The sequence below is a fragment of the Strix aluco genome, chromosome 2 (genome assembly GCF_031877795.1).
Source record: "Strix aluco isolate bStrAlu1 chromosome 2, bStrAlu1.hap1, whole genome shotgun sequence".
Classification (NCBI taxonomy): Eukaryota; Metazoa; Chordata; class Aves; order Strigiformes; family Strigidae; genus Strix; species Strix aluco.
This window is the reverse complement of record NC_133932.1, coordinates 77,602,879-77,630,152: the sequence shown is the minus strand read 5'-3', so window position 1 is coordinate 77,630,152 and position 27,274 is coordinate 77,602,879. Positions and strand designations below refer to the sequence as shown.

Below are 27,274 nucleotides of genomic sequence, written 5' to 3'. Positions count from 1 at the left end.
CATACATGTAAATGAGGACTTGAAAGTAACTCCAATATGCAAAGTAGTATTACAGGCCTAAAGACAAGCAGTAATAATAATGGGAAGCCTTTTTATGTTTAGGAAAGGGTAGAAGAAAGAGGTTAACTTTTCACTCATAAATGCCTTCTAGCTGAATTATATAGTCAGAGAACACCTAAGTGAAGAAGCACCTCATGGTTTAGTACTGAGCAAGATCTAGTTCGTGACATAAATATCAAAAAGTTATTCTGTAACAGTGATAAAAATGCTCTTACATTCAGAAATTTTTAGAAGTAGAAGGTCAAAACCATCTACTACATTGAATTTAAATTAAAAAATGAATTGCATAAAATCATAAAGCTTTCGAAAATAAATTTAAAGGAATGGCCAAACGACAGAAACTGTGAGGGGGGGTATATGGATTAACTTTAAATACCCTGATTTAGAAGCACAGAATACATCTACCACCTACAGAAAAACTTCAAGAAGGTCAAAAAGGCCAGCAATGTCAACTGGAGTGCAAAGAAGGCTTTTAAAAGTAAATGGATATGTTTCAGAAAAGAAAGTCATACGCTAAGCAAAGAATACAGAAAAAAGCATATATTCTGGCAATTTTTTAATAAAACAATAATATGGCAGATCATGAAAGATTTTGAGGAACTACTTTCTAAAGAAATAAAATCTAATAAGGAAGCTTTTAAGAACATACAGAAAGCAGCAAGATCTGTAGAGAGTTTAGAAGAGCAGCTGACTATTAGTCAAGAGTGTTCAGAAAAATAAAACTAGAGCAAGAAAGCAAAATGAATTGTGTTGACCACAGAGGAGGTCAAAGAAGATCCTAAACTGTGCTGAAGACTAATCTCCAACAAAAATGTCAGGAGAAAAGCTTTTGGAAGATAACTGACACAAGGTCAATTTGTTACTCTCCAAGACCTGAAAACACTCACTCAAGACGTTCAAAGGATCTCAGATGTAACAATGCTGACAGACGAGTGGTGGTGAATAACTTGTCACCTAAATAAACTCCGTAGCTAGAGAAAGGAAAGTGGAAAATGTGACTAACTTTAAAAAAGGGTTTCAGGACAGAGCATGGGAAATTAGAAACTAATCAGTCTGACTTCACATATAGGCAAATTGATAGAAATGTAATAACTAGAATTAGTAAATATGTGGAAAATATAATGGGAAAAGTTAACACAGCTGCTGTAAAGGGAAGTCAGGCTTCATAATCTGTTAAAAGTTCTCTGAAGTAGTCAAACAACACCTGAATAACTCAACTCATGTGATGTAGCTGAATTTCTAAATAGAAAGTCCAAACTTTATCACAGAAGGTGAAATAAATCAAATCTTTTCAGTTTCTTTTTAACTTTGGGCAACAGTTTATGGAGAGGACACAGAAGACAGGAATAAAAGGGAAGGAAGTTAAGATTGTAGCCGATAGATTTCTTGTGCCTAAGATCAATATCATCCACATGACTGATGCACCGAACATGACAGAAAGAGGCCTCACGGGAAGATAAGCAGCATCAACCTCCTACCTGGAGGTTAACTAGCGTGTTAGGGTCAGTCCAGATTGCTGCAGAGGATCAAGTTTATTGCACAGACAGATGGTGTCTATGAGCTATAGTACAACCCCTTTTCATTTGACTTGAGATAATACGGCAGACATAGCCAACAGGATGAGAGAAATGGCAGAACATGGGAGACGTACTGTGAACAAATGGAGCTGTAAGAATGATTCTGTTTTTAAGTCAGATTCTATTCCTATGTGTGACCGTGGTGCTAAGTAAATCACTTAAATTAACATTTTACAAGTTTTATGTTTGTTGTAGACACTTATAAGGGCTACCATAAAAAAGTCAGGAAAAGATTAATAGTTTTGTCTCTGTAGCCAAGCTTGAATACTGTGTAATAAATAATGCACAGGGATCACACTACAATAAAGAGAAAAAAATATCGACTACTGGCTTATTAAAGTGAGCTCTATCTACTTACTGCATTAAATGAGGCCAGACTTTTGGAAAGAGTATTATGTGATGATGTAATTAAAAACTGAATCATGATGTATATCCTTAACTTAATTTACACTGGCAAATTTAATTCTAAAAGTTTACTAGCTTTTAAATACATTATTTTACAATCTTTCTTATAATCTCCTAGTAATTTAATGTATTTTTGCTTTGATTTATTCAGACACATTTACTGAACCAACATGAATACCAAGTGTTTACATAAAATTTTACATTTTAGAGTACATTGAAAATATTACCTAATTAGTCCTTTCCCAATAATCTGAAAGATAAGTAATATTTTTCTTATCAAGTTCAAGAAAAGGAATTAAGTCCTAATTATGAAGGACACATCCCAAAAGGGATTATTAGCTAGGTGTAATTTCTGGCCTAAATATATTCTTCTTCCTTCCTTGAAAAGCATTTAATATTTCATCATCTGAAAATGCCCTGGGCCTCAAGCTTTACAGCCATTAAAGGCAGGAAAATAATGCAAACATGAGGATGGAAATACTTTTGGGAATCACAGAATCATCAACGTTGGAAAAGACCTTGAAGATCATCTAGTCCAACCATTAACCTAACACTGACAGTTCCCAACTACACCATATCCCTCAGCGCTATGTCGACCCGACTCTTAAACACCTCCAGGGATGGGGACTCCACCACCTCCCTGGGCAGCCCATTCCAACACCTAACAACCCGTTCTGTAAAGAAATGCTTCCTAATATCTAGTCTAAACTTTCCCTGGCGCAACTTGAGGCCATTCCCTCTTGTCCTATCACTTATTACTTGGTTAAAGAGACTCATCCCCAGCTCTCTGCAACCTCCTTTCAGGTAGTTGTAGAAGGCGATGAGTTCTCCCTTCAGCCTCCTCTTCTCCAGACTAAACCACCCCAGTTCCCTCAGCTGTTCCTCATAAGACCTTTGCTCCAGACCCTTCACCAGCTTTGTTGTCCTTTGGACACGTTCGAGTAATTCAATGTCCTTTTTGTAGTGAGGGGCCCAAAACTCAACACAGTCATCGAGGTGCAGCCTCAAACAGTGCCGGGTACAGGGGTACATTGAATTAAAAACATTTTCTGCTTCATCTTCTGAGATAAGACAACCAGTATTTCAGTATAATAGCACACAGTCCCTATCAGCACTGAGCCTGTGATACCATCACATTTACCTCACAGGCAACCTTTTCTGTCCTAGACAGTTGTCCAATCATTCCAGTAATTCTGTATGATTCAGCTCCAAGAACCGACGTCTTACCTCCTTTCACCTTAGGCATTTTTAAAACATGCAACACTTCCTATAACATTAATTTGTTTGGATAAAATACCAGAAGGGAATACATTCAATAGTACCAAGTAACAGTCTTTGAAGAGAGGCTACTGTTTAAAGCAACATTTCAAAAGCATAAACACAAGTGAACCAGTGTCAGCCACCTTGGACATCTTTACATGTCATAATGGTGTATAATGCATATACCATTAATGCCAGTCAACCAAACTGGCATGTCCTATGGCAAAGTGCTGTCCTCTGGTTAAATACCCACTTGGGTCATGAAAACAGACTATGAGTGTCACCATGGTGCCACACTGCACAGTAGCTAGAAGGTCTGGTGACTTAGGCAGTGGTTTTACTCTCGTCCACCACCACACTCATATAGCTATGCTGCTGCCAGTCTCAAAGCTATGAAGTTGAGGGACTTTTGTAAAAATTCTATTTATGTCTTTTACTTGAGTGTGCTCTACTGCTGTTATGGAGACTGGATTCCTATCAGGATAATCAGGATAATGCCTATCAGGATAATATCAGTTATTTGGCATGTTAGTTTCAATGTAACAGTTCAATGTAAAGTAACTAAACTGGGTGATTATTTTTCAAGAATTGAAAGAACATAATTCTACAATTGCTGATACACCTGAAAGATTAACAAAACCAGCAAATGATGGGTGAAAGAAGTCTATAACCCAAATATTACAGAAGAGGTTCCCACATATTAAGCTCTCAATTTGCTATTTTGTGCATGAAATAAGCAAATGTGGATGATTTTGTTCCACTTTGTGCAGATTAAAGCACAACTATATATTTATGTAAAAGCTACAGATACCTTCCTCTTTGGTGGTTTGTGCACAAGGTCAAAATGGCCAACATGAACTTTCTAGTTACATTTGTTTTATGTGACTGTCATGTGAGTTTTCAAGCATGAGAGAATGGCTTCTTGGTAATATTGGTCCCCAAATCTGGAGAATCAATCGATCAAGTTAACTTTGCCAAGTGTCTTTAGCACTCACCTAACAACCTAGTTCCCTCTACCACTTCCTGTCTATGGACGCTTGCCAGCACTTTCACCTGCAGTGGTGCTATGGTGTGCTCATAAAGTATCATACAGAATGGTTTGGGTAGGTTTGGGTACGAAGGGTACTTTAAAGATCACCTAGTCCAAACCCCCTGCCATGGGCAGGGATATCTTTCACTAGATTATAAACAAAAAGATGGCCTAGATGTGATTTTAAAATTATTTTAATTACATAACTGTCTAAATTGACTTTCATTGAATATTTAAACGAATTTCTAAATCTCTTTCACAATCTCTTTATTTCTACCTCACATGGTGTGATGGTCAACTATCTAACAAAATACTGCTATTCTCTTCAGCATCTACTATTTTGTTCATTTTGGTGAAGATGTTTCTGTTTTTTTACCATAAAACCACCAGTAAAGTAACGCTTTATTGAAACTACTTCCAAGCACAATAAAAACATGTTCTTACTTGTTTAAGTTTCTTCAGATCTTCATCAAGTTCCAAGTTGTCCAGAATAACAGCAACAAACAAGCTGAGTAGAATCTACAAAACAATTGCAAACTATTTGTTAAAGCTTGTCTCATTTTTCTTAAGAAGTAGTATGAAATGACATGGAAAAATGAGGTCCCTACTGACGTAAATGGGAGTCTTGCCTTTGACAGCTGTTTAACTAAAATCACCTGCTACTATATGTCTGCCAGACATTTTGCAAGTAGTAAATTGTTTTTTAGCCTATCATACAATTATTATATGAATTTAAAGATTTTGAATTCTACGCTTTATGATCAACGCATTATGTATGTTTAACAACATAATCATTAAAATGTATTTCACATGAAAAGAAAACTAAATTAATCAGAAATAATTAAAAAAAAAGAAACACAAAGCAGAATCCTAAAATAGCTCGTAAAGCTAAGGTGCTTTTCAATTAAGGTGTGAATTTTTAGCACAGAGGCCATCTAACAATAATTTACTTTATGGACTTGCTTAATGCTCAGAGTGCCTCTGTGCAAAGTAGCTAACTCCACTTTGAAAGAAGAGTAAGCTGCCTCATTATTTGCATGCATCAAAAGCGAAAGTATAGGAAACTCATGCACTTTCATTTACTATACATTAAATATTGTATAGATATGCCTCTAGGAGCAAGAATCCCAGGGGAAAAAAGTGTATATCAGATTATTGTATTTTCCTTGTGTAGAGATACTGACCAGAGGCCAAAGAGGCTGAAAATGTGACTGATATAGCTGAGAATGATATGGAACTAGGAGAGCAAGGATGTACGTTCAGCATATATTCTCAGACAACTTACATTTTAAGGCAGTAAATTTGTATATACATAGCTTTAGAGCTGTCAGCAGCTGCCAAGGTTTTAGTCTCTGAGGTTCAAGGCAAATATCCTCAAACATACTGAGCTCCAACAGGCATGTACTTATTTTCTAGAGATATCAGAAGGAATCTAAGCTCTCTGAAAACAGTTACAGGCCTAAAATATTTTTGTGGTCTTGGACCACTGAGTGACAACCAGAGCAGACATATCCATCCACCACTGTTGTGAATGAAGTGTAAGTTTATCTGTCATTCAATCACACTGGAAGATTATTTCCTACCTATATGGAAGATGAAATTCAAGTAGCTTAGTACACCAGACAAAGAATTTGAAACTCAAACTCTATCTGAGCTGGGTGTTTGGATTTGTTGCAGAGCAGTATTTCCTTTCCCTTCATGAACTCTAAAGGTACAGAAGACACAGGAAGGACTCCCACCCATAAATTTACAAAATGTCAGTGTTCAGAAAAATAAATGTTCTTTTAATAGGACACCGGCTTTAGCAATATGTAGAATTTCCTGCAGCTGTTCGAAAAGACATATTATATATGCCACATACTCAAACAGTACATCATACAGTTTTCAATGCTCCAACTACTACAAACATCGGAAGTTAAGATGGACCTCAGAATGGCAAAACAAGACAGAATTCTGATAAAATACATAATCCCTGGCACAAACTATTTTGATCCGTAACTGTTGATGAACAGTTTTGCTATCATTTTGTCAGGATTTTACAGTATGGTGTTTTTCTTCTTCAGATACTTTATACAGTCTGTGATACTCCATTATCTGCAGCTTAGAGCATACTAGTTAAGGAAATACAGTTCCACTCTAAAAAGAAGTATAGTACTCATTAAATATATCACCCCTTACAGTCTTGCTGCTTCAATGCACAGATATGTATCAAGGCATCAAGACTTTCATGAACTCCCTTTTCACTTTTTTTCAACAAGAACCAAAGACGATGTACCGCAAAAGTTAAATGCAAACTTGTTATTTGTTTAACTTCCTCTGCTGCCATCTCAAGTAATAACAGTCCTCACTTCCAAAAGAGGTTTTGTTTCTTGAGCTTCAACTTTTCTTTGCCTTCTAATGTGAAACCTATTCATTTCTTTCCAAGGCTCTACAGTCTGCTTTGCCAAATGCCTGCAATTATCACCTCAATTCTAATCCTCCCCCCCTCTTCTGGCTGGTGAAAGTAATTTTTTCATTTGACTTCACTCTTGTTATTCACTCACGGCTGTTTATTCTTAGAATTCTTCTTTTTGGAGTTAGTAGCAGCCCAACTATTTTCATGCTCCTTTACCAGTTCCACGTTACTTTCTTTCTTTAAGCTCCTTTTCCCTCTAGACAATTTTGTCCTACATAGCTTTTCTCTTCAGGGTCTGAGAAAGAACTTAGAACTGAAACTAACCTCTTCATAAGACCAGGTAATTCTGCAAAGTTCTTAGAAGAGTTTCTTCATCCATGTGAAATTTATTTAGGTGAACTAGAAGAAATGTATACACTTATGAAGCAAGCAAGGACCGTGTACTTAAACGTAAATTTCCCATAAAAGGACTGAGGATGGTGTACTGAAAAGTGACTTTGCTCCTAGCAAAATAAGTGTTTTGAGTAAACAAATGGAGAAGTCCCAGATGACTCAAAACATGAAACATAAAGCAGAATACTAGAATTGCTATTACAGTTGAGTTACTTCTCAATTAAGGTAACTTTTCAGCACACAGGCCACCTGACACTAATTTACTTCAAAGTAGAATTCAAATCAAAGTATTAATACAAGCTGCACAGGAAGGTGTCAAAAGCACAGAACATGGTACACAAACCAGGGCAGGCAGGAAAGAAAGCATCAAACTAGTTTGCTTTTGACCTCTCTTTAAGATGGGAGAAGAAAGAAACCCGAACATCAGGCTGCCATGCAGAGGGGTGCAGGAAGATTCACAAGCCTCAAAGTCCAACCTGAATATATCGTATGCAGGTAACAATAAAAGTCTTTGCCATCTCACAGCCAACCTAAACGAAGGCCCTGGCTTCACTAGCAAAAGACATTTCATGACCTTTCCTGAGGACAAAGAACATTTGAGCCTCAGGACACTGGCACACACACATGTGCATGGTCTTTTGTCTGAGAGCTGATCACCTCCCAAGACAGGCCTTAGGAAGCTTGAAGACTTGCTGGGGAAGGGCAGAAAGTTTGATTTCAATGCTGACAACAGAACTTGTACTAGAGGGCTTGAAGCACAAACATTCTTTGAACAATAATGCTGACATGCACTGGACCGTTAATAACAAATATATATCAGAGATAGAAAACACACATCTCCTCAACGCTGCTGGGGCAAAAGGGTCTATGAATGTCATCAGATGCTATGATGCAGGTTACAATGAAGTGTGCACCTCAGCAAAGACAAAGTACAGCAGCATCTTCAAGGGAGAAAAAAAAATCATGGGTGAAACGTAAAACTCACATAGGTCTTGGTACTGAAGTTTAACAGTACTGTTTGAGCCAGATGCAGCTGCTCATTGGCCTTGAGTTTTGTACACAAGAGGCACAAAAGAAAGCTTGGACCAGATGATCCTTGAGGTCCCTTCCAACCTGGTATTCTATGATTCTACTTTATGGACTTAATGCTCATCTAAGAGATAAAAATGGATTCCAGTTCAGACAACGTTCTTGTTAAAGAATCAGAAAACCATCAATAAGACTCTAACCAGCAACTACTTTCAGATCCATGACCAAAACTCACTACCCTTTTGCTTTCTATCCTCACTTCCCAAGGAGTTTTAAAAAATCACTTCATCATGAAAAGTTGCTTTTCCAGACCCCAAGGACTCCTCTGACCCTTGAGAGCAAATTACACATTTTATATATCTGCTGAAACATACATTTGTTTGGCTTATATTTTATTTTGGTTAAGCAGATCTAAGAGCATCAAATGCACTTTACTGCCATTTATGAAGTGGTCAAGATTTCAATCCATATGAAGGAACCTGTTGCATCCACAATTACAGTTGGATTATTCATTCTTTAGAAGTGACACAGGACATAATGTAAAGTAAAAGTAGATGGAAGCTGATGGAGATTGTACAAATACAGTTAGTACCTTATATAAGTAGACAACTGAGAAAAGAAAGAAAATGGTATGAAGAAAGTGAAAACAAGAATAAATGCATCAGAAACTGCAGTGAACATAGACTACAAAATGAGCAAAAGTAGGAGTAAATTAAGGATGTGTAAAATGGTCATTCCCCTGATTGTGGTATTTTCTCTGTGTTGGTATTCAAAATACAGTAGTAAGCCCTTACTGGTACAGGATATCCAAAAAGCTGTTTTACTTACCATTTTCCCCATAAAAAAATTAAATCATCCTATTTGAAATGCATACAGACAAAATGTTTTTTTAGATATAATCCCAATTTCCATACACATGGAGGAACTGCTGTATTAGTTCTCATCCTTTTATTGCTTGATATACCATATCATATATTTTCCATGCATTGATTTTGCATCAGGCAACAGGAAAGTAGTGATTTCTAGTTAAGAGTTTATATCCTGAGGCTTTACACTTCTCACTTTAAATACTGCTGCAAAGAGAATGCAATGGAAGCTGAGGACACCATTTCTACATGACAAATAAAAGCACTTGCTTAACTCTGCAGTCATTAGAACTGTGAAGGTACAAGACAGTTAACAATTATATTGTCAGTCTAGCAGTTTGACTTGGATCTTATGAAGAACAACACCTCACACCAGAACAAAGGCCACCACCACCTTATGCCACATGGCTGAAGGGTAAATTCTACCACATCAAAGAACTAATCCTACAGCCCTCTATGCTGCAAATAAGCATCACAATTAGTTTTAACTAGCTGAGAGAAATAAGTAATACAAGAGCTATGAAAATAATTCAAAATAAAGAAAAGCACAGCACATTGGCAAGCAAAGACTTACCAGAGTAGCAAAAAGATGATATAGTATAAAATAAATAGCAACTACTGGTGCCCACATATGTCCTACAGCATTCAGTGTCTGATCCATGACATCCACCCATCCTTCCTGTGTGAGAATCTGAAACATTGACATGAACGCCTGCAAGAAAAAGAATTACAAATATATTAACAATTCACAAATTATATTAATATGGTTTTATTGACACATTCCTCAAGTTGATTTAACAGAGCAGAACACCTGTTTTGGTTTGTTTTTTAAATCTTAATAAACAAACATATTTCAGTTTTTAAAGTCAGATGAAATGGTGTTCTAGAGCTAGAGGAGAAACAGCTAGCTTAACCTTTGACTGAACTCTAATCTGCAATTTGTAAACAGAGTCCTAGCTTCATTGGCCCATATGAAGAGCTTTTTGGTTTCCTCCAGGACTGACAAAATAGAAGAAATATCCCGATCATCACAGAACATTGTTTTAAATGTTATACTGTATTGTGATTTTTTGTTTATGCTTATTCTTCTGTGTTACCTCTCTAGAAATATGCCTATGATAAAGTGTTATAATTGTGACCATATATTTATGTTCTCTTAATAGCAGAAGCATTCTAGGCACCCCATAGATGTGACTAACTAATACAACACAAGGTCCTAGTACTTCCACTCCATTTCAGTCAGCCAGATTCTTCCCCTTATACATTTTGTAAATAGCATTGCTTGTGGAATTGTTCCTGTAACATTTTCAAACCCCTTCATACCAGGGGTACATGTCAAAAACAGAGGGAATAATGGAAATGTTTCAACCAACTGTCTTTGGTGATGGGGATTAATCCAGATAAGCCTAGAACCAAGATGTCTTACACCTTCGAAACCCCAACTTGAGCCTACAGCACAGTCCAGAATCTAACTCAACATAAACAATGTGTGAGCATGACACGTACATCATACACAGACACTGAGGACTGTGCTCTGCCTCAGCCACAGAAGTCTGCCTATGGTATTGAAGCATGGATCTTGATAGTCTTAAATCTCTCAGTGAGGCCAAACCTTTGCACAAGTTTATTTTGCCTTTGCCTGACATCAGAAGTACTGCCCAGACAGCAAAGACGAAAGCTGATATCTTACTGACTTTTAATATGTAACAAAAAAGTGTTAGAAACTGAAGATATTAACAATGTAGCTTCCAGATAATAGGATTACTCGAATTCAAAATGTTGACACAGTAATAAAGATATATTAAGTTTATGCTCAGTGTGCTTGACACCCCCAGCAACAGCAGATTAACACAATAATGCACTTGGCACAAAGAGAACAGAACTCATCTTGTCACACCCATAAGAAAACAGGACCTGGAGAGCCCTTCACATCAATTTACCCTAAACCCAAATGCATGCTGGAAAAGCTGAAAACGTGTAGATGTATAAACTTAAGTGCTTGATAATCCATAAAATGTGTTCTAATTATTTTTTAAAGCTTCTAGCAAAACTAACTGGGGGGGGAGACTTCAAAGTTTATATTACTAACTACAGATAAGTACTTTGCTTGGGCTCTTTATCAAATTTGCAGAGTTTTTCAAACAGAACAATGTCTTCTCTAAGCAGTTTCTCCCAATGCAAACAGGACCCTGAAGGTTACACCCACACTCTTAAGGGAGTCCACTCCAGGCTGTGATTTCTATGCTGCAGGTAGGCTGTTTTACTCTAGAGCAGATTATTCATGTGCATGCATACAGCATCTGGTCCTGCATCTCCTCCTGGCCCTATGTGATGTCCCTATGTGGCCCTATGTGATATCATCAATATTTGGTGATAAGGAGCTGGTTCCAACTATCTGAAATAATAAGAAGGATGTGGCATAGTTTGCCACATGTTGTTTCTGTATTATGAAATCAGGGGTGTATATTATATGCTTAAAATCTAAAAGGAGGGCCTGAAAGTGCAAAGCTTGCTGGGGTGGTGTAGGAGGGCTGGGTAAGGCAGGAACAATCTGATCTGCTCCATCTTGTTATGCAAGGCACTGCATAAAAGGCACTACATTTTTGGAGTCCCCTGCTCATGCCTAGGGATTGTCTCAGAGAGTGTTCACTGGAAGCAGGAAGGAGGTTAACAACTAAGCAGTATCAGGAGGCCAGTGCTTCAGCTCAGTGTCTGACCCTCTTTCACAGACCATTGATAAGGATCCTAGGACTAAAGCTTCTTCTCCTCTGTCCATTACAACTAGTACATATTTTAAAGTACAAAAATTGGATCATGTTGCATCTAGATCATGTTCAGAGGAAGAACAGTGCATTTTTACTTTGTTAGGCAGGCCCCAAACATTTAGCTGCTAAGGGCTTTGTAAAAAATTTGCCCACTTACACTTACAAAAAACCCCACACCAGAAACCAGGTCAGTTTCTTACTGCTGCTATGTTCTGTGGCACTCTGAAGCAGAAAGAAGCATAAACACACTGTTAGGCTAAGACCAAGGAGTTCAAGAACTATTTTTACAGTTGCTTTTCACAAGTAAATGACAGAGATGATTAAGCCTACAGGTCCAAATCACTCACAAGAAGTGAGGTTAAGGTGTACGTGGAACAGATCAAGGCATCCAAGTTAGCAATCGCACACGCTGGAAGATGAAGTTAAACTTAAGACTTTAATTTTTACATCAGCAACATTTTGACCAAATGTAATGTCTCAACCTTTCCTTTGAACACAGATCCCACAGAGAACAAAGGGTAGCATAAACTAAAAGCAGCAGAGAAAACTGCTTGGAACTACTTTTCTGTGATTTCTTTATGTCAGCTAAAATCTTTGCTATGTGTTACAAGAGCCCAAATACTAGGGCTAGAATTTGCACAGTGCCCTCTATTTTAAGTTCCTGTCACTAACGTTGGCCTTAACTAGCATGCTGCCAACCTGCAGCCAGATCCTCCCTTTGAATTAGTGTCCCCCCTCATACACGCAGACTCCTTGCACTGAGCAAAATTACAAAGTCTTAGCAATTCCTTTCCTCACAAAAAATCATGATGAGGGCCCTGCAAAACAACCCAACCCGAACAAGTGTTATCTAGCTCTGCAAAATACCTCCCCATGCAAAATATGCAGAGAAGGAAACATTTGGGATCTTTAGCTAGGAGGGGCCTTCTGTAGCCAGAGGAGCATGCATGGAACACGCAGGAAATTCAGCCTCCTTTATAGCTGCCAGTGGTGCTTGAGGGTGAAGACAATGCCCCATCAGTGCTCAACACGGATTCTCAGCTTCCCTTTGTCAGGGGGAGGTGAAGCTAAATCAGGCAGCTGCTGTTTCCCTGAGCTCAGAGCATCTCTGGAGCCAGTGGTGGTCATACCTGACTGGTGTGACACTCCTTGCTGAAATACAACGTAGGCACTACATGAATACACCCCACTACTGGCTTTAAAAATACCTTAGGGACTGGATAATTGAACCAGTGCGGTATCCTTTCTTCTGAATTAGACTAAATTACCATAGTTTATTGCTTTTTAAAAATATATATTTTCATTAATTATTCAAGGTATAAAGATACCTACAATACTATGTTGTGGAACCCTCATTAATACAATCACTAGATTAATTTAGAAAAGACATTCTTTTAACATGATAAAATTCTAATCTTCTGTTTAAAACAGTCATTCGTCAAGCATGTAGCTATAAAAAATGGCCTTTCACTATAATTTAGATTTTATTATAACATTAAAGTCCAGTGTATGACAAAACATTAGTTTTAAGAAAATAACACAGTGCAAAATGAGTATGTGCTTCGCATCCAGCAATCTCCTTTGAAGCAAGTTATTTTTAGCTGAAAGGTATACTTTCCACTGTTTATTTTAAAATTAATTTGAAATGCAACTAGCTGACAGAATCAACATCTGTGAAGATGAGACTTAGAGATTTATGCAAATGGTGGTTTTCTGAATTAATTCATGTTATAGAAAAGACTGTCAATTTCTTTGAGTGTTTATGCCCTATTACTTAATTAGATGTTTTGATGATGGAAGTCAAACTATCTTTTTATTCATAGTGGAAGATTGGCAAAGGTTCGGTGGCATATACGAGCCGAAGTGCCAGTTCTGATATCCTGTCCAACTATTACAGGGGTGGTGCCCATAAATTTCTATTTACAGTTATAATGTACTTGACTTGTAACTGCTGCTTGTCCATAACATATTATGGGCCAAATCCCAATGGCCTTATTCATGGAAGCAGTCCTACAATCAGTAAGATTACTTCTGCAAACTAAGCTAACAGGATTTAGACCAGTGCTGTGAAATGCTTGCAATCTATTCTACCTGTGTAAACTTATCTTTTTCTCCTAATATAGTCAAGAGTGCTCAATAACACCCTGAGAGAAGAGTAGCTGTCCTACAAAAATGTGGCAGTGGCACTGAGATTGTAACTGCATCAGAGAATTTAGACTGCAACGTTCAACTTTTTTAATGGATGATGCTTAGGTTGAACTAACATTTCATAACTTGAGCTCTCTCCAAGCTCAAGGCTAGGAGTGAAGTCCTGGTTTTGCTGAAGACTGGGGGATTTTTTGCTGCTGAGATCAGTTGAGCCTGGCTTTCATCTTGTGTTGACCCATTTAAAAGAAGAGCAGCATCTCCAACTTCGTAACTTGAGACACTGAGCAGTCAGCACATGGCCACTGAGTAGTCAGCACATGGCCCCAAACCCCAAGGGAAACCAGAGCATGGAAGTCAGAGACACTAACAACACGTTTTGTTCTCCATACGGTGAATTTTAAAATTTCTTAGCAGTCATTTTATACCGATGCCTTTGAACAGACCACCCCCTCCCATTCCTTCTTCAGGGGGTCCATCTGCTCCCCAACCTTCTCATGGCTCAATATGCACAGCCCAAGAACACATGCAAAATGAGATGGCGGATCAGTTAAAAACAGTATAGCAAAGTTCTATATTTTTATACTTAGTATTAGAGAGAAAACCAGTGCATTTGGGAAGTTGCAATGGCCAAAAGAGGGGTGAAATTTGTAGCCATGGCAACACTGAGCTGGTGCCTATTGACTGTTGTCAGGAAACCATGTGAAAACATGCAATTTAGAGGCATTAGCGAAAGGAGGAGGTCTACTTGTTCCAAAACCCATACTGTGCCTTCTTATAAAGCACTTACAGTTTCAAAATTATTTTAGGCTTTGTCTGTTTCAGTGTAGGAAGCACTTTAATGTACGAACTCAAAATTTAGCCTCTAGTGTCACCATGTTTGTTAGTGTGCTTGTCCTCTCTGTATTTGTAACTGAAAAAGCCCAGGCAACAGTCCTGGCCATTTTAAGTTTGCTCTTTTTGGGGGGTAAGCTCCTAAAAATTTATCTTAGTGAATTCTGCTATTGCAGACCTCACATCATCTCCTACATCATGCAGTAATCCAAGCATGTCTTCAGTCACGTTTTGAAAGTAATACATTCCAGGCAAACCCAAAATCACATATAACTGTCTTACTTTAAACTGATTCAGTGGTCTTTATTTAAAGCAGACAGCATGAGTGGGAATCCCAGAGCTTTTGCTAGGAAGACACACTCCTTTGGAGGGACACCATCACTTACACCATCAATCACAATTTTTGAGTACAAAATTTTCACTGACTCTATTAACTTATTAAGAGATGTTTCACTACAACCTGCAAAAAGAAATCACATACTGTAAATGATACTTCTGAAACATTCATAACAAGGTGAATATGTATACAAATAAACACTAACTAAAATATAAGGAGAGACCCTTGCTTCTAGCTATCATATAAAAAGTATTAAAAACATTTCAGTTCACTCCTTTATTATTGGTAACAGGTCTTCTGATTTTCCAAAACTCAAATCAGAAAATAGAAAACAAGTTTGGATATTTTTTGTTTGTAAAAAACTGTGTAATTTGCTGGAGAAAATATTTTCTCACTCTTCGAGCATGCATTTAGTATATACCTATATCTGTTAAAATTCAGTATGATAGAAGCTCTTATTGAAGCTTAAATAGCCTCAGATTGAAATGCTCAAAATAATTTAAAACTTTACTAACATCTTGATATATCTTGGCAATTTTTTACTACAAATGGATTTTTCTGAGATACTTGTATCAATTTATCTAGTTAAAATGTGCAGGTGGTTGTGAATCGCTCTTATTTTAATTATACTACAATAATTCTTTCAGGACTTTCATTGTTATTTTGCATAAATAATAAATATAATTCTAAAGCTCAATTTCATGGTGATTTCAAACTTGCTGTCAGAAGTTTTTTTTCAGAAGTTATACATGGGAGATGGGCATACAATATGGTGGTAATATCACCCAATTTAGAGCCAGAGGTCTGACTCATTAGAAAAGCTTAAGGTGGTTGGTTTGGGGTTTTTTTGCTTTCTTCACCATTTAAAAAATGAATTATACTGAATTCTTAATGATCACAGAATTGTAGAATACCAGGTTGGAAGGGACCTCAGGGATCACCTGGTCCAACCTTTCCTGGCAAAAGCACAGTCTAGACAAGCTGGCCCAGCACCCTGTCCAGCTGAATCCTCAAGGTATCCAACATTGGGGAATCCACCACTTCTTTGGAGAGATTATTCCAGTGGCTGATTGTTCTCACTGTGAAAAATTTTCCTCTTTTGTCCAGTCAGAAACTCCTCTGGAGTAACTTGTACCCATTACCCCTGTCTTTTCCATGTGACTCCTTGTAAAAAGGGAGTTTCCGTCTTCTTTGTAGCCACCCTTAAAATAATGGAACATAGTGATAATGTCTACCTTAGGAACCCAGTTCTCTCAGCCTTTCCTCATATAGAAGGCTTCCCAGTCCCTTGATCACCTTGCGGCCCTTCTCTGGACCCTCTTCAGCCTGTCCACATCTTTTTTTGTATAGTGGGGACCAAAACTGAACACAGTATTTCAGGTGTGACCTGACAAGCGCTGAGTAGATTGGGATAATGATTTCTTTATCTCTGTTGGTGATGCCCTTGTTGATGCAACCCAGCATCCTGTTGGCTTTCTTTGCTGCTGCAGCACACTGTTCGCTCATATTGAGCTGCTTGTCCACCAGGACCCCAGGTCCCTTTCCACAGAGCTGCTCCCCAGCCAGGTAGATCCCAGCCTGTGCTGCACTCCTGGATTATGTTTTCCCAGGTGCAAGACCTTACACTTGTCCTTGTTGAACTTCATAAGGTTCCTGTTAGCTCACTCTTCCAGCCTATCCAGGTCATCCTGCAGGGTGGCTCTCTCTTGTGAAGTGTCCACTTCCCCACTCAGTTTGGTATCGTTATCAAACGATCAAACGTCATCAGGGTAGACCTGATCCCATCATCCAGATTGCTTATGAAGATATTAAACAGCATTGGGGACCCCACTTGTGATGGGTTGGCAGTTTGAAAAAAGAGCTATTTCCTACCACCCTCTGGGTGCGGCCTGTCAGTCAGTTCCCCACCCACCACACACACCACTGGTCTAGACCATAATGCATCACTTTCTCTAGGACGAGGCTACAGGAAACTGTATTGAAAGCCTTGGAGAAATCCAGGTAGACAATGTCGACTGCCTGCCCCACCACAACCAAGCAGGTCACTTTGTCACAGAAGGCAATCAGGTTTGTCAAGCACGATTTTCCCTTGGTGAATCCATGCTGGCTTTTCCCAATCATGTGCTTCATTTGACTTGTGATAGCCCCCAGAAGGATTCACTCCATAACTTTCTCAGGGATTGAAGTATGACTGATGAGCCTGTAATATCCTGGATCCTCCTTTAAACCCTTCTTGTAGATGAGGGTGACATTAGCCTTCTTTCAGTCTTTTGGGACGTCCCCCGATCTCCATGACTTCTCAAAGATTATGGAGAGCAGCCTTGCAATGATGTCAGGCAGCTCTCTTAACACCCTCAGGTGGATAATGGCAGGGCCCATCCATTTGTAGGGGGTCAAGTTCCTGTAATAGTTCACATACCAACTCTGCCTTCACTGACAGTGGGTCTATGTTTGCATCGACCTGGATTTTTGTTCCCAAGGCCTGGAGCCCAACAGTGCTGGTAAAGACAGATCCTACTGGCTGCTCTTCTAAGCACATTTTCCAAAACAGAAAGCATGGTGTTACATTATTCCCTGTGGGTAGGTATTTTTTGTCTTACATTTGATGGCTGGCTTCCCATACATCCAGTCCAGGTTGATAATTAGGAATTGTTGCCTAGCCATTTGTTTGCTAAATGCCTGACCCTTGAGGATGCCTTATTCATTGTTATTTAATTGTTCCAACCAATGCACTTTCACTAAAATAGATACATTGGATAACCAAGCTGGAATGACAGAAACAAATAAATCGTCACTGGAACCAATCCATGTACACTCAGTCTAATCCATTATTAAAGAAATGGCAGTACTTTCATTCAGAACAGTGTGCTTCAATAAATACATTAGCTCCAATTTCCACTGATTTTCAATGTTCTGTTCTGAATTAATGCAATGCCCATAAATATCCATTATTTATACCCAAAAGGCAAACAGTTATTTTGTCAATGCAGACAGGTTTAACAACGTTGTGTAAAACAAGCATTCCTGTATGAACCAAGAACAACCACCTTCATAATATATAGATCATGTGTAGATATGTTTTATATAAATTTCGTGGCTAATATTCACACTTGTGCACATAAATCCTCTTTCTGTAACATGCTAGAGTACCGTTAAGCCACATGCTTTGCTGTGTCATCATCAGGGTGCATACGTAGATTTCTATACATTCCCTCAACAGCAGAAATAGAATACCTAACCCAAAGAAAACCAAACTTCACTACTGAAGAACTACAAGAAGATTCTTACACCCAGAAAATATGATTCTTTTATCTACACATATGGAGATAAACTGCTCCCTCGTTCTCAGAAGGAAAGAAAGACAGCTAATATAATAACAAATACGATAGAATCATAGAATCATTTAGGATGGAAAAGACCTTTAAGATCATCGTGTCCAACTGTTAACCTAACACTGCCAAGTCCACCACCAATGGTAAGAAAATATCTTATCAATGCCAAGAAAACAATAATAAGCAACGAGCAATCGATGTTTTTTATACTTGCCCGGGGAAAGGTTGTAAATCTATCCAGTTCTTCCACAAAGCAAAACATCTGTAAACTGATTGCAGACATTACAATTAAAAGGCTGGCAGTAAATACCACCAAACTCCCAAGTTTTTTTCCTGGTCCAAATATCTTATACACAAAATCCTCCAGGGCAGGAGAAATCTTTATAAGCCGAACTACTCTAAGAACCTGCAAAGAAAGAGAAAATACAACTATATTAATTATTTGATTATCACATTAATCAACAACTTTTCACAGGATCAGAGACTTCAAGACCAAAAAGGGACTTGTAAGTCCTGTAAATATCAGGTTGCTATCACTTGTAACAGACCACAAGTTGTGTGTTAGGTTAAGTACACAAGCCTTGGAACCTGTCAGGTTTTCTCTGTACTTATCTTGGCCTGCCTGGAGATTTGTTTTAGCTAGCAACAGCAGTCACCCAATGACCAGGTAATGTTAACCTATTTTGTCTTTTGCTTAGCTTTTTACAACTGTGTGGTGTAACGCTTATTGTTACATATCTCTCTTTTCTAACATACAGTAATAACAAGCTGTAATCTTGCATAGAATGAGCTATCTATGACACCTTCATAAAATGCAGCATTGAGGCATACAGGCATGGGATGATAGCAGAGATCTTGGAGTACAGGCATGGGAGGATACTCAAGGACCCCAAGTCTATAATCAATTCACTGATCATGAAGAGTCACCACAGAAATGCAACTGGGTAAAGCTGGTTTTGGGGTAACAAAGGGAACAAAGACAGAGGCAAAACACACCACAGATAGTAAATCTGAATGTAATGTGAAATTACAAACCAATGAAGGTTTATAGTGTGTTACCAAATGTAAGAACAGCTTCAGGCAGAGGTCAAAATATATCAGTCTAGATTTAGCAACTGAGAATCTACTGCAGTGCTAGGTAAACTGCTCCAGTTTGATTATCATCACTGTTAAAAATTCATACTTATTCTAAATGGGCAGGGTCCTGAACAGTTTTTGAAGCAAGCTCTGCTTTGAGCAGCAGGCTAGATGACTTTGAAAGGTCACTTCCAATCCAGATTTTTCTATGATTCTATGTTATTTGTTACACCAGGTTAAATATTCACATAAAGAACTGCCAGCTCTTCTTCCACAGGTCCATTTCAGTTTCCATTCCATTTCCGTGACCCAAAGCAAAATTGCTTGGCATTGTGTACCATATAACCTAACAAGTTTGGTAATAAACATATTTTGCTATTTCATACTATATACAACGAAGGAAATTTTGGGTGGCATTTCTCAATATCAGAGGAAGCAGCATTGTGTACCACTGACATATCTGATACCTCTCAGTATTAGTGGCAGCAGAACTGTGATCATGTGTGGAACTCCTACCCCATCCACTACCTTGGTGTGGTGGTTTAGCCCCTGCCGGGGTCTGAGACCACGCGGCCGCTGCCCCTCCCCCACAAAGGGAGTGAAATACAAAGCCCCAAGACTGAAATAAGGAAAGGTTTAATACAACAATGCAATAGCAACACAACAAACAACAACAATAACAATAACAGTAATAGTGATAGCAATGAACAGAGCAAAATAGCTACCAAATACAGCAGTGAGAGGAGCAGATGTACAAAACCACGCGTGCACCGCGCTCCCGCGACAGGAAAATGTGATGTCCGCATGGTATCTGAATAACCCGGCTAGAGCTCCCCCCCCACTGCTGGGGAAACTTAACCCTATCCTGGTTAAACCAGGACACTTGGAAAACCTGCTGACAGCTCTGATTCTCCTATTTCTGCCAGTGATGGTGGCACAGTGACATGAACATCAGTATCAACAAGAGGCAGTGGCAGCAACAGTATTTGCTGGAGACAACAGGCAGCAGCATATGGGGCAAATGAGATTCTGCAGTTCTTACAAAGAAAAAGACTCTCTAGCCCAAGGTATTGCCTATATTTCCACCAGAATCATATCAAAACTGAAAGGTAGGAATTACAGTGCAATTATAGGTTGACCTTATTTACGAGTCAAATACAACTACTGTGCTGCCTTTGGAGAGAAAATAAGTTTGACAGAAGTTGTTCACAGAAAGATTTCACTGTATCTTGTAGCTTGCCAATAATGTACACCTTTGCTTTCTGCATGAAAGTCATCTCCCTACTTATCTGCCAGGTATGCAGAATATGCTAGTCATCTAGGCTTTACTGCCAAAGAGGAGAGAGAGAGAAAGTCAACTCAAGACAGCAACTTATTCCAAACATACCAGATCCCTTGTGTGAGATGGGACAAGCCTTCACTGTCTTCAATAGTTAAAAAGGGTCCTAGATACAGAGGTTACACTAGACAGCTTAACTTTCACATTTGAACAAGGTGAGGTAAAGTCCTTTCTTTCACATTGGTACCATGATCACATTACATATAATCTAAGTACATGAAACTGGTTACCAAGGCAGTGACAGACAGTGAGATGAGAGAGATTTCCAAGTACTATGAACATGATGCTTTCTTACTTACAAGATCTACTCACAGTGTAAATGTTAGATCTGTTCCCATCAATACTAGTGTTGAAACTAGTTTCAACACTGACCCCAGTGGGCTGAAGATTTCATGCTAGTCAGTATTCTGAGTTGTATTTTAGACAAACTATTATATGCCTTACTTTCTACCCCCTTCCTTTGGGGAACTTTAACTGACCTTTAAGCAACACACTAATCTTATTGATACCGTTTGTTTTTTTCATTTATTTTCATTAGGTGACAAATTGAATCTACCAAAAGTACACTCTAATGAACATTTATGCATTCTGTGTAATTGGATTGCAAATTGTATTAAATTTAAGAGCTGTAGAAGGTGCGCTATTTGGATTAAATATAAAAATATGTTAAAAACCAAATAAAAAAGAAAAATACTAAAGAGGAACTAAAGAGTTTTGTTACAAAGAATGGCTACATCTCCTAAAAAGGATGATATTTATTCAGAAAATGAGTCAGCAATACTTTCCTCAAGCACAAATACAATACCATCTCTTCAGTCCAGTATAGGTCAAATTCAGTTTAAATCTCTCCCTTTTTTGCTGGTCCATTACAGATCTCTGTAATAATATGCAAATTCTGTCATTTCTCCACTGTTTTTTTGTGCTATAGATTATAGCCATAGAATGGTGCTCTGCTGTATTCTTTCACAGAGGGCTTTGGAAACTTTTGCATGAATGTACAGCAAATGCAAGAAAAATAGGTGGGAGCATGGACAGTAGCCAACATGGTGAAGACTGAATGATGTGTTGGTAATGATAAAGACCAATGAATAATGCAGACTGAAATATATGCTAAGGAAGACTAGATAAGCCAAATGATATTTCTGCTTGCTATCCTGGAATGTGTCAAATAACACTTCTGTTTTCAGTAATCTGTTTTGTCGGCTGACAAGGAACATATTTAATCTGTCATCATTAATACCTAAAGGCCTGGAAATCTGCCTAACGTCACGACGTATCCATGTGAAGAAGACTTTTTGACCTTGGTTGATTTGAAAATGTGTTATCTACCTTGCCCAGAAGCTTAATTGCGAGGGAATACAGTGTGTACCTCCCTTACACACTGACATCAAAGGTAAACTATTTTCCAACCTTAATGTCGCTTGCCTCTTAGGGGATTTGGGTTGCAAAATACAACCCAAATCTTTCAGCATAGCAGGTGTTTCTGCTTGTAAAATGTATGTCTCATATATTTTGGAAAAAAAAAAATCACATCCTGACATTTTCTGTCATAAAAGCTAGCACTTTAAAAAAAAAAAACAAACCACTACCACCCCCGCTCCATAAAACTAATTGAATCCATTAAAAAGAGCCTTATCATTTTATTATCAACATCTGGCTACATTTTAATTATACTTTCAACCCCATGAGTTAGTGATGATGTTACCCATTTAGTTCAACACGTTCATAATTTATACTTAAAATTCCTAGAAAGAAATCATCAGATGTAAGTGGACTCTGCCCTAATAAATATGGACGCTATTAACTAAGTTGCTAACTGTTTTAACTGAGAACTCCCAGCTGGGTTTCCTGTGTGCTTTTGCCACAAGAGTGTGCAATGGCATACTCCTGATAGATCATCCTTTCTTGCAGGTTAGAAATATCATGCCACATTGCATAACAACATTTTACATATTTGGACAACAAAATCAAAGCTATAACTGTGTAAAAGCCTTCAAATGATCCAGGTGAAAGCAAAGTAGAATTTGTCATCCTGAAAGCTTTCTTGAGCAGGTTCGTAGAACCATTTAGAAGAAATACAGGATGGCATTTGCAGAAATCTGAATAGGCCATCATATTTCAGTCCACACTTGGGGACTCTACTCCCCCCATATTGTAATCACTTGATTACAATATGTGTCACTGTAGGTAATCACATTTATTGACAGGACTCTGATGATTTATTATTTGACTATATTGATTATTAAGTATTCTCCATGCTAATCCATTGTTGAATGGACAAATATGAATACTTTGATATATCTTTTTTTAAAATCCCTTTCTTTAGCACTGTAGAATATCACAGAATCACAGAATCATCTAGGTTGGAAAGGACCTTGAAGATCATCTAGTCCAACCATCAACCCAACATTAACAGTTCCCAACTACACCATATCCCTCAGCGCTATGTCGACCCGACTCTTAAACACCTCCAGGGATGGGGACTCCACCATCTCCCATTCCAACGCCTAACAACCCGTTCTGTAAAGAAATGCTTCCTAATATCTAGTCTAAACCTTCCCTGGTGCAACTTGAGGCCATTACCTCTTGGCCTATCACTTGTTACTTGGTTGAAGAGACTCATCCCCAGCTCTCTGCAACCTCCTTTCAGGTAGCTGTAGAGGGCGATGAGGTCTCCCCTCAGCCTCCTCTTCTCCAGACTAAACAACCCCAGTTCCCTCAGCTGCTCCTCGTACGACCTGTGCTCCAGACCCTTCACCAGCTTCGTTGCCCTTCTCTGGACACGCTCAAGTAATTCAATGTCCTTTTTGTAGTGAGGGGCCCAAAACTGAACACAGTCATCGAGGTGCGGCCTCACCAGTGCCGAGTACAGGGGTAAGATCACTTCCCTGTCCCTGCTGGCCATGCTATTTCTGATACAAGCCAGGATGCCATTGGCCTTCTTGGCCACCTGGGCACACTGCTGGCTCATGTTCAGCCGGCTGTCAATCAACACCCCCAGGTCCCTCTCTGACTGGCAGCTCTCCAGCCACTCCTCCCCAAGCCTGTAGCGCTGCTGGGGGTTGTTGTGGCCCAAGTGCAGCACCCGGCATTTGGCCTTATTGAAACTCCTACAGCTGGCCTTAGCCCATCGCTCCAGCCTGTCCAGATCTCTCTGTAGAACCTCCCTACCCTCGAGCAGATCAACACTCCCACCCAACTTGGTATCATCTGCAAACTTACTGAGGGTGCACTCGATCCCCTCGTCTAGATCATCAATAAAGATGTTAAACAGGAGTGGCCCCAAAACCGAGCCCTGGAGGACACCACTCGTGACCGGCCGCCAACTGGATTTAATTCTGTTCACCACAACTCTTTGGGCCCGGCCATCCAGCCAGTTTTTTACCCAGCAAAGCGTGTGCCCATCCAAGCCTCGAGCAGACAGTTTCTCCAGGAGAATGCTGTGGGAAATGGTGTCAAAGGCCTTACTAAAGTCAAGGTAAACTACATCCACAGCCTTTCCCTCATCCAATTATAACACATTATAATGAATCTCAACGCTTTCTCCCACAACTGGAGCAACTCTAAGCACTTCAAGGAGGATGAATGGGGAATTGGTTGGGCTGGCTGACAGAGGAAGAATCAGAAGTCTGAATTAATCAATCTTTCTTTGTCTCTCCTTCGTGCTCTTTCCCAAAGGGAAAATGTAGGAAGAGCATCAATAAACACAATTTCCCTCTAGATAAGGAATGATTGGAGAGCTATAAAAAACAACTCTAAGATGATTCTGGAGAAATGACCTCAGAAGACCCACAATAACTGGCATGGAGACTCTTTCTTAGGCATGTGACTGCCACAAAGATGAAGATTTGGAGAAGAAAAAGCAAGTGTACCAAGGCCTTAGGGACAGAGGCCAGGAAACCAGCGGTGGACACTACAGTAAGGTGATGCTGTAAACATCTGTATGCAAGGTTAAGGCTCAATGAAGGACAGTGAATAAACTAATCCAGAACCTATTGAACAGTGTAGCTCAGACCGAAATAGGAGTTACTGAAAACAGAAAGGACTTGTAAGCAAAGTTAGGAAGAATACTATTTCTGTAAATCCACCCAATAAACATAGTTAAGAACAGACATATTTGTTATTTTAAAAGATATTCTCAAAATGAGTCAATATTGTGAGAACATCAGTAGTCTGAGAATGGAAGTAAATCAGAGCGAAATGTTGATGGGTAATGTTTTTAACTGGTATATAGGGTAAAATGTAAAAGTAGCTGATCATACCTGAAAATATGTAAACTGAGAGTGATAGAGGTCTGGGTAAATATGAAGAGTGGTTCCAATTACAAGCAGCAACTCAAACTTGTGAAGAGATGAGCTGATGTATCCTGTGAAACCCAAGCACCAGATCTTCAGGAGAGCTTCTAAATCAAACAGAACTGTAAAAGCAACCTAGACGAATATATAAAACAAGAAAGATGCATTCAAAACACTGAGTTAAATTACAAGTTTCTATGTCATGATGTCCATCAAGGTTTAGTATAGCAAAAATAAAGATCTCCAAAATATTTAACAAAAACACTCATACTCTAAACAGAATAAACAATCAATAATAGATTTCCTCATATTGGCTCATATTTTTCCTTTAAATGCACACTTTATGAAATTTTTTGAAGTCTCAACACAGACATGGAGACTCCACAATTTGGAAAGCATGAAATAATAAAACCATCCAGCTGACCTTTCACTTTGTGTACACAGATAAAAAGGAAAAAAATGATGAGATTTTTTTTCAAAATGTGAAGCAACACATATGAGCTGTCTGAAGAATTTTAAGAGATCTAAGCAACAAACCAAAGTTTAAAGGTCTCTTGTTTGAAAATTGCTACTTCAGTTTTCTAAAACATCCATAGTAATATGACAACCAAAACAGGTAGAAAAGGGGTGATGGGACTTAAGCATTAGAACAAATTAAAAGAAAAGGAAATTCAAATTCAGTCCAGAATTGGTAAATTTTCACAATTTTAAAAAGAGATGGTGTTAAAGAACTTGAGCAAAGAGAGTAAGTTACAGGGGAAGAAATCTACTTGTAGGCACTGGATGACTGTGGGATTCTTCCAGAGGCCTTTCTTGAAATACTTACACACTAAAATGCATGACATACAGCTTGAAAAAAGGGAGACCATTTTGCATAGGTTTACATCTTCAGGATTTATTTTCTCTTATTTCTCTCACTACTAAAAATCCTTCTGACTAGACACACTTCTTCCTCACCTGCCTTCTTATTTGACCACTGTATATACACTGAGATACTCTCTCCCTCACTTCTGAACAGTCAGGAAACCTAACGGAAAAGATGTTTTCCCTTGACTCAGTGATTTTCTTCTCTGACCCTTTACACTTAAAAGAGACACTGAAATAACATTAGATGGCATCTGCATATAACTAATACTTTCAAAGTGTTGTGCAAAATTAATAAAATACAGCTCAAACCTCCTGAGCAAAAGCGTTATTAGTCCTTTAGGATGGAGAGATTAATTGACTGTGGGCCATAATGTTTACTGGATTTGGCAGGGGATAACAAAGTTAGAGACTAAGATTTTAATCTTGAGCCTGACAGCGACAATATCTGGGATGCTGCCTTAAGCACTTACATTATTTAAAATTTAAACTCTCCCATCCATCAAAAATATATTTATCAACATGAAAGAGGAGTTTTGTGAGATAGCTAAATAAAATTTTACATATTTTATGCGTCCAGGACTGTGACAAGCAGGAGTGGAGATGGAACTTAAACACCGAAGTTTATGTCCTGTATTTACTACCCTAGACCGCACAGCTGTTTAAGAGCAGTGCTACCAGCTATATTATATGGCTTCCTTGAGGCATGCAAAATAGTTATCAGGCTTCAGATGTCTTCTGAATGATTAAATCAAGGCAAAATGCTTCACAGCACTCCAAAATTTTCTTCACACTAGGAAATAAATACTACTAAGAAATATTTGTGTGATTTCAGTCACACACAGTGTAGGGATGCTTTCATGCTCATAGTCTTGAACATTTCTGGCCAGTTTTTCAGCCCTTCTTCTGGTGGCTCAAGGAGCTCAAGGAGAACAATGAGCCAAGTTTGAAGAAACCACCCCTTTACATGAAAATCTCTATCTGAAACACAAGGAAAATGTTTTATCAAAAATTTTAAAATGAAAGCTCACTTTTAAAGAAAAAACATCTAATTGAGTCCTGAAAGAATAAGGGGGGCAAATTAGGAAAAATGTAACAGTGGGTAGAAAGCAGCTGCAATTCAGCTTCAGAGCAGGTGGAATAACAATGCCATTTAAATACACACACGCAGAGAGTACATAGGCTTCCTATTAGGACAAGACTAACAAATACGATGTTAAGTGTATTTTAATTTATTCTAAAAATGTGTGGGTGGGATCATTTGCATTTTA

General features: G+C 38.6%; 1 protein-coding gene across 1 annotated transcript in view; it reads right to left on the bottom strand.

Annotated features, from left to right (window-relative positions):
- Nucleotides 1–27,274, bottom strand: part of NALCN (sodium leak channel, non-selective) — a 250,382-nt gene that overhangs the window by 95,099 nt on the left and 128,009 nt on the right. The window contains exons 13-16 of the mRNA XM_074815367.1: nucleotides 25,107–25,274; nucleotides 18,643–18,834; nucleotides 9,590–9,727; nucleotides 4,777–4,851 (exon numbers count right to left, since the gene is read on the bottom strand). Of these exons, the coding sequence (XP_074671468.1) occupies nucleotides 4,777–4,851; nucleotides 9,590–9,727; nucleotides 18,643–18,834; nucleotides 25,107–25,274 (573 nt within the window). The remainder of the gene's footprint in view (nucleotides 1–4,776; nucleotides 4,852–9,589; nucleotides 9,728–18,642; nucleotides 18,835–25,106; nucleotides 25,275–27,274) is intronic.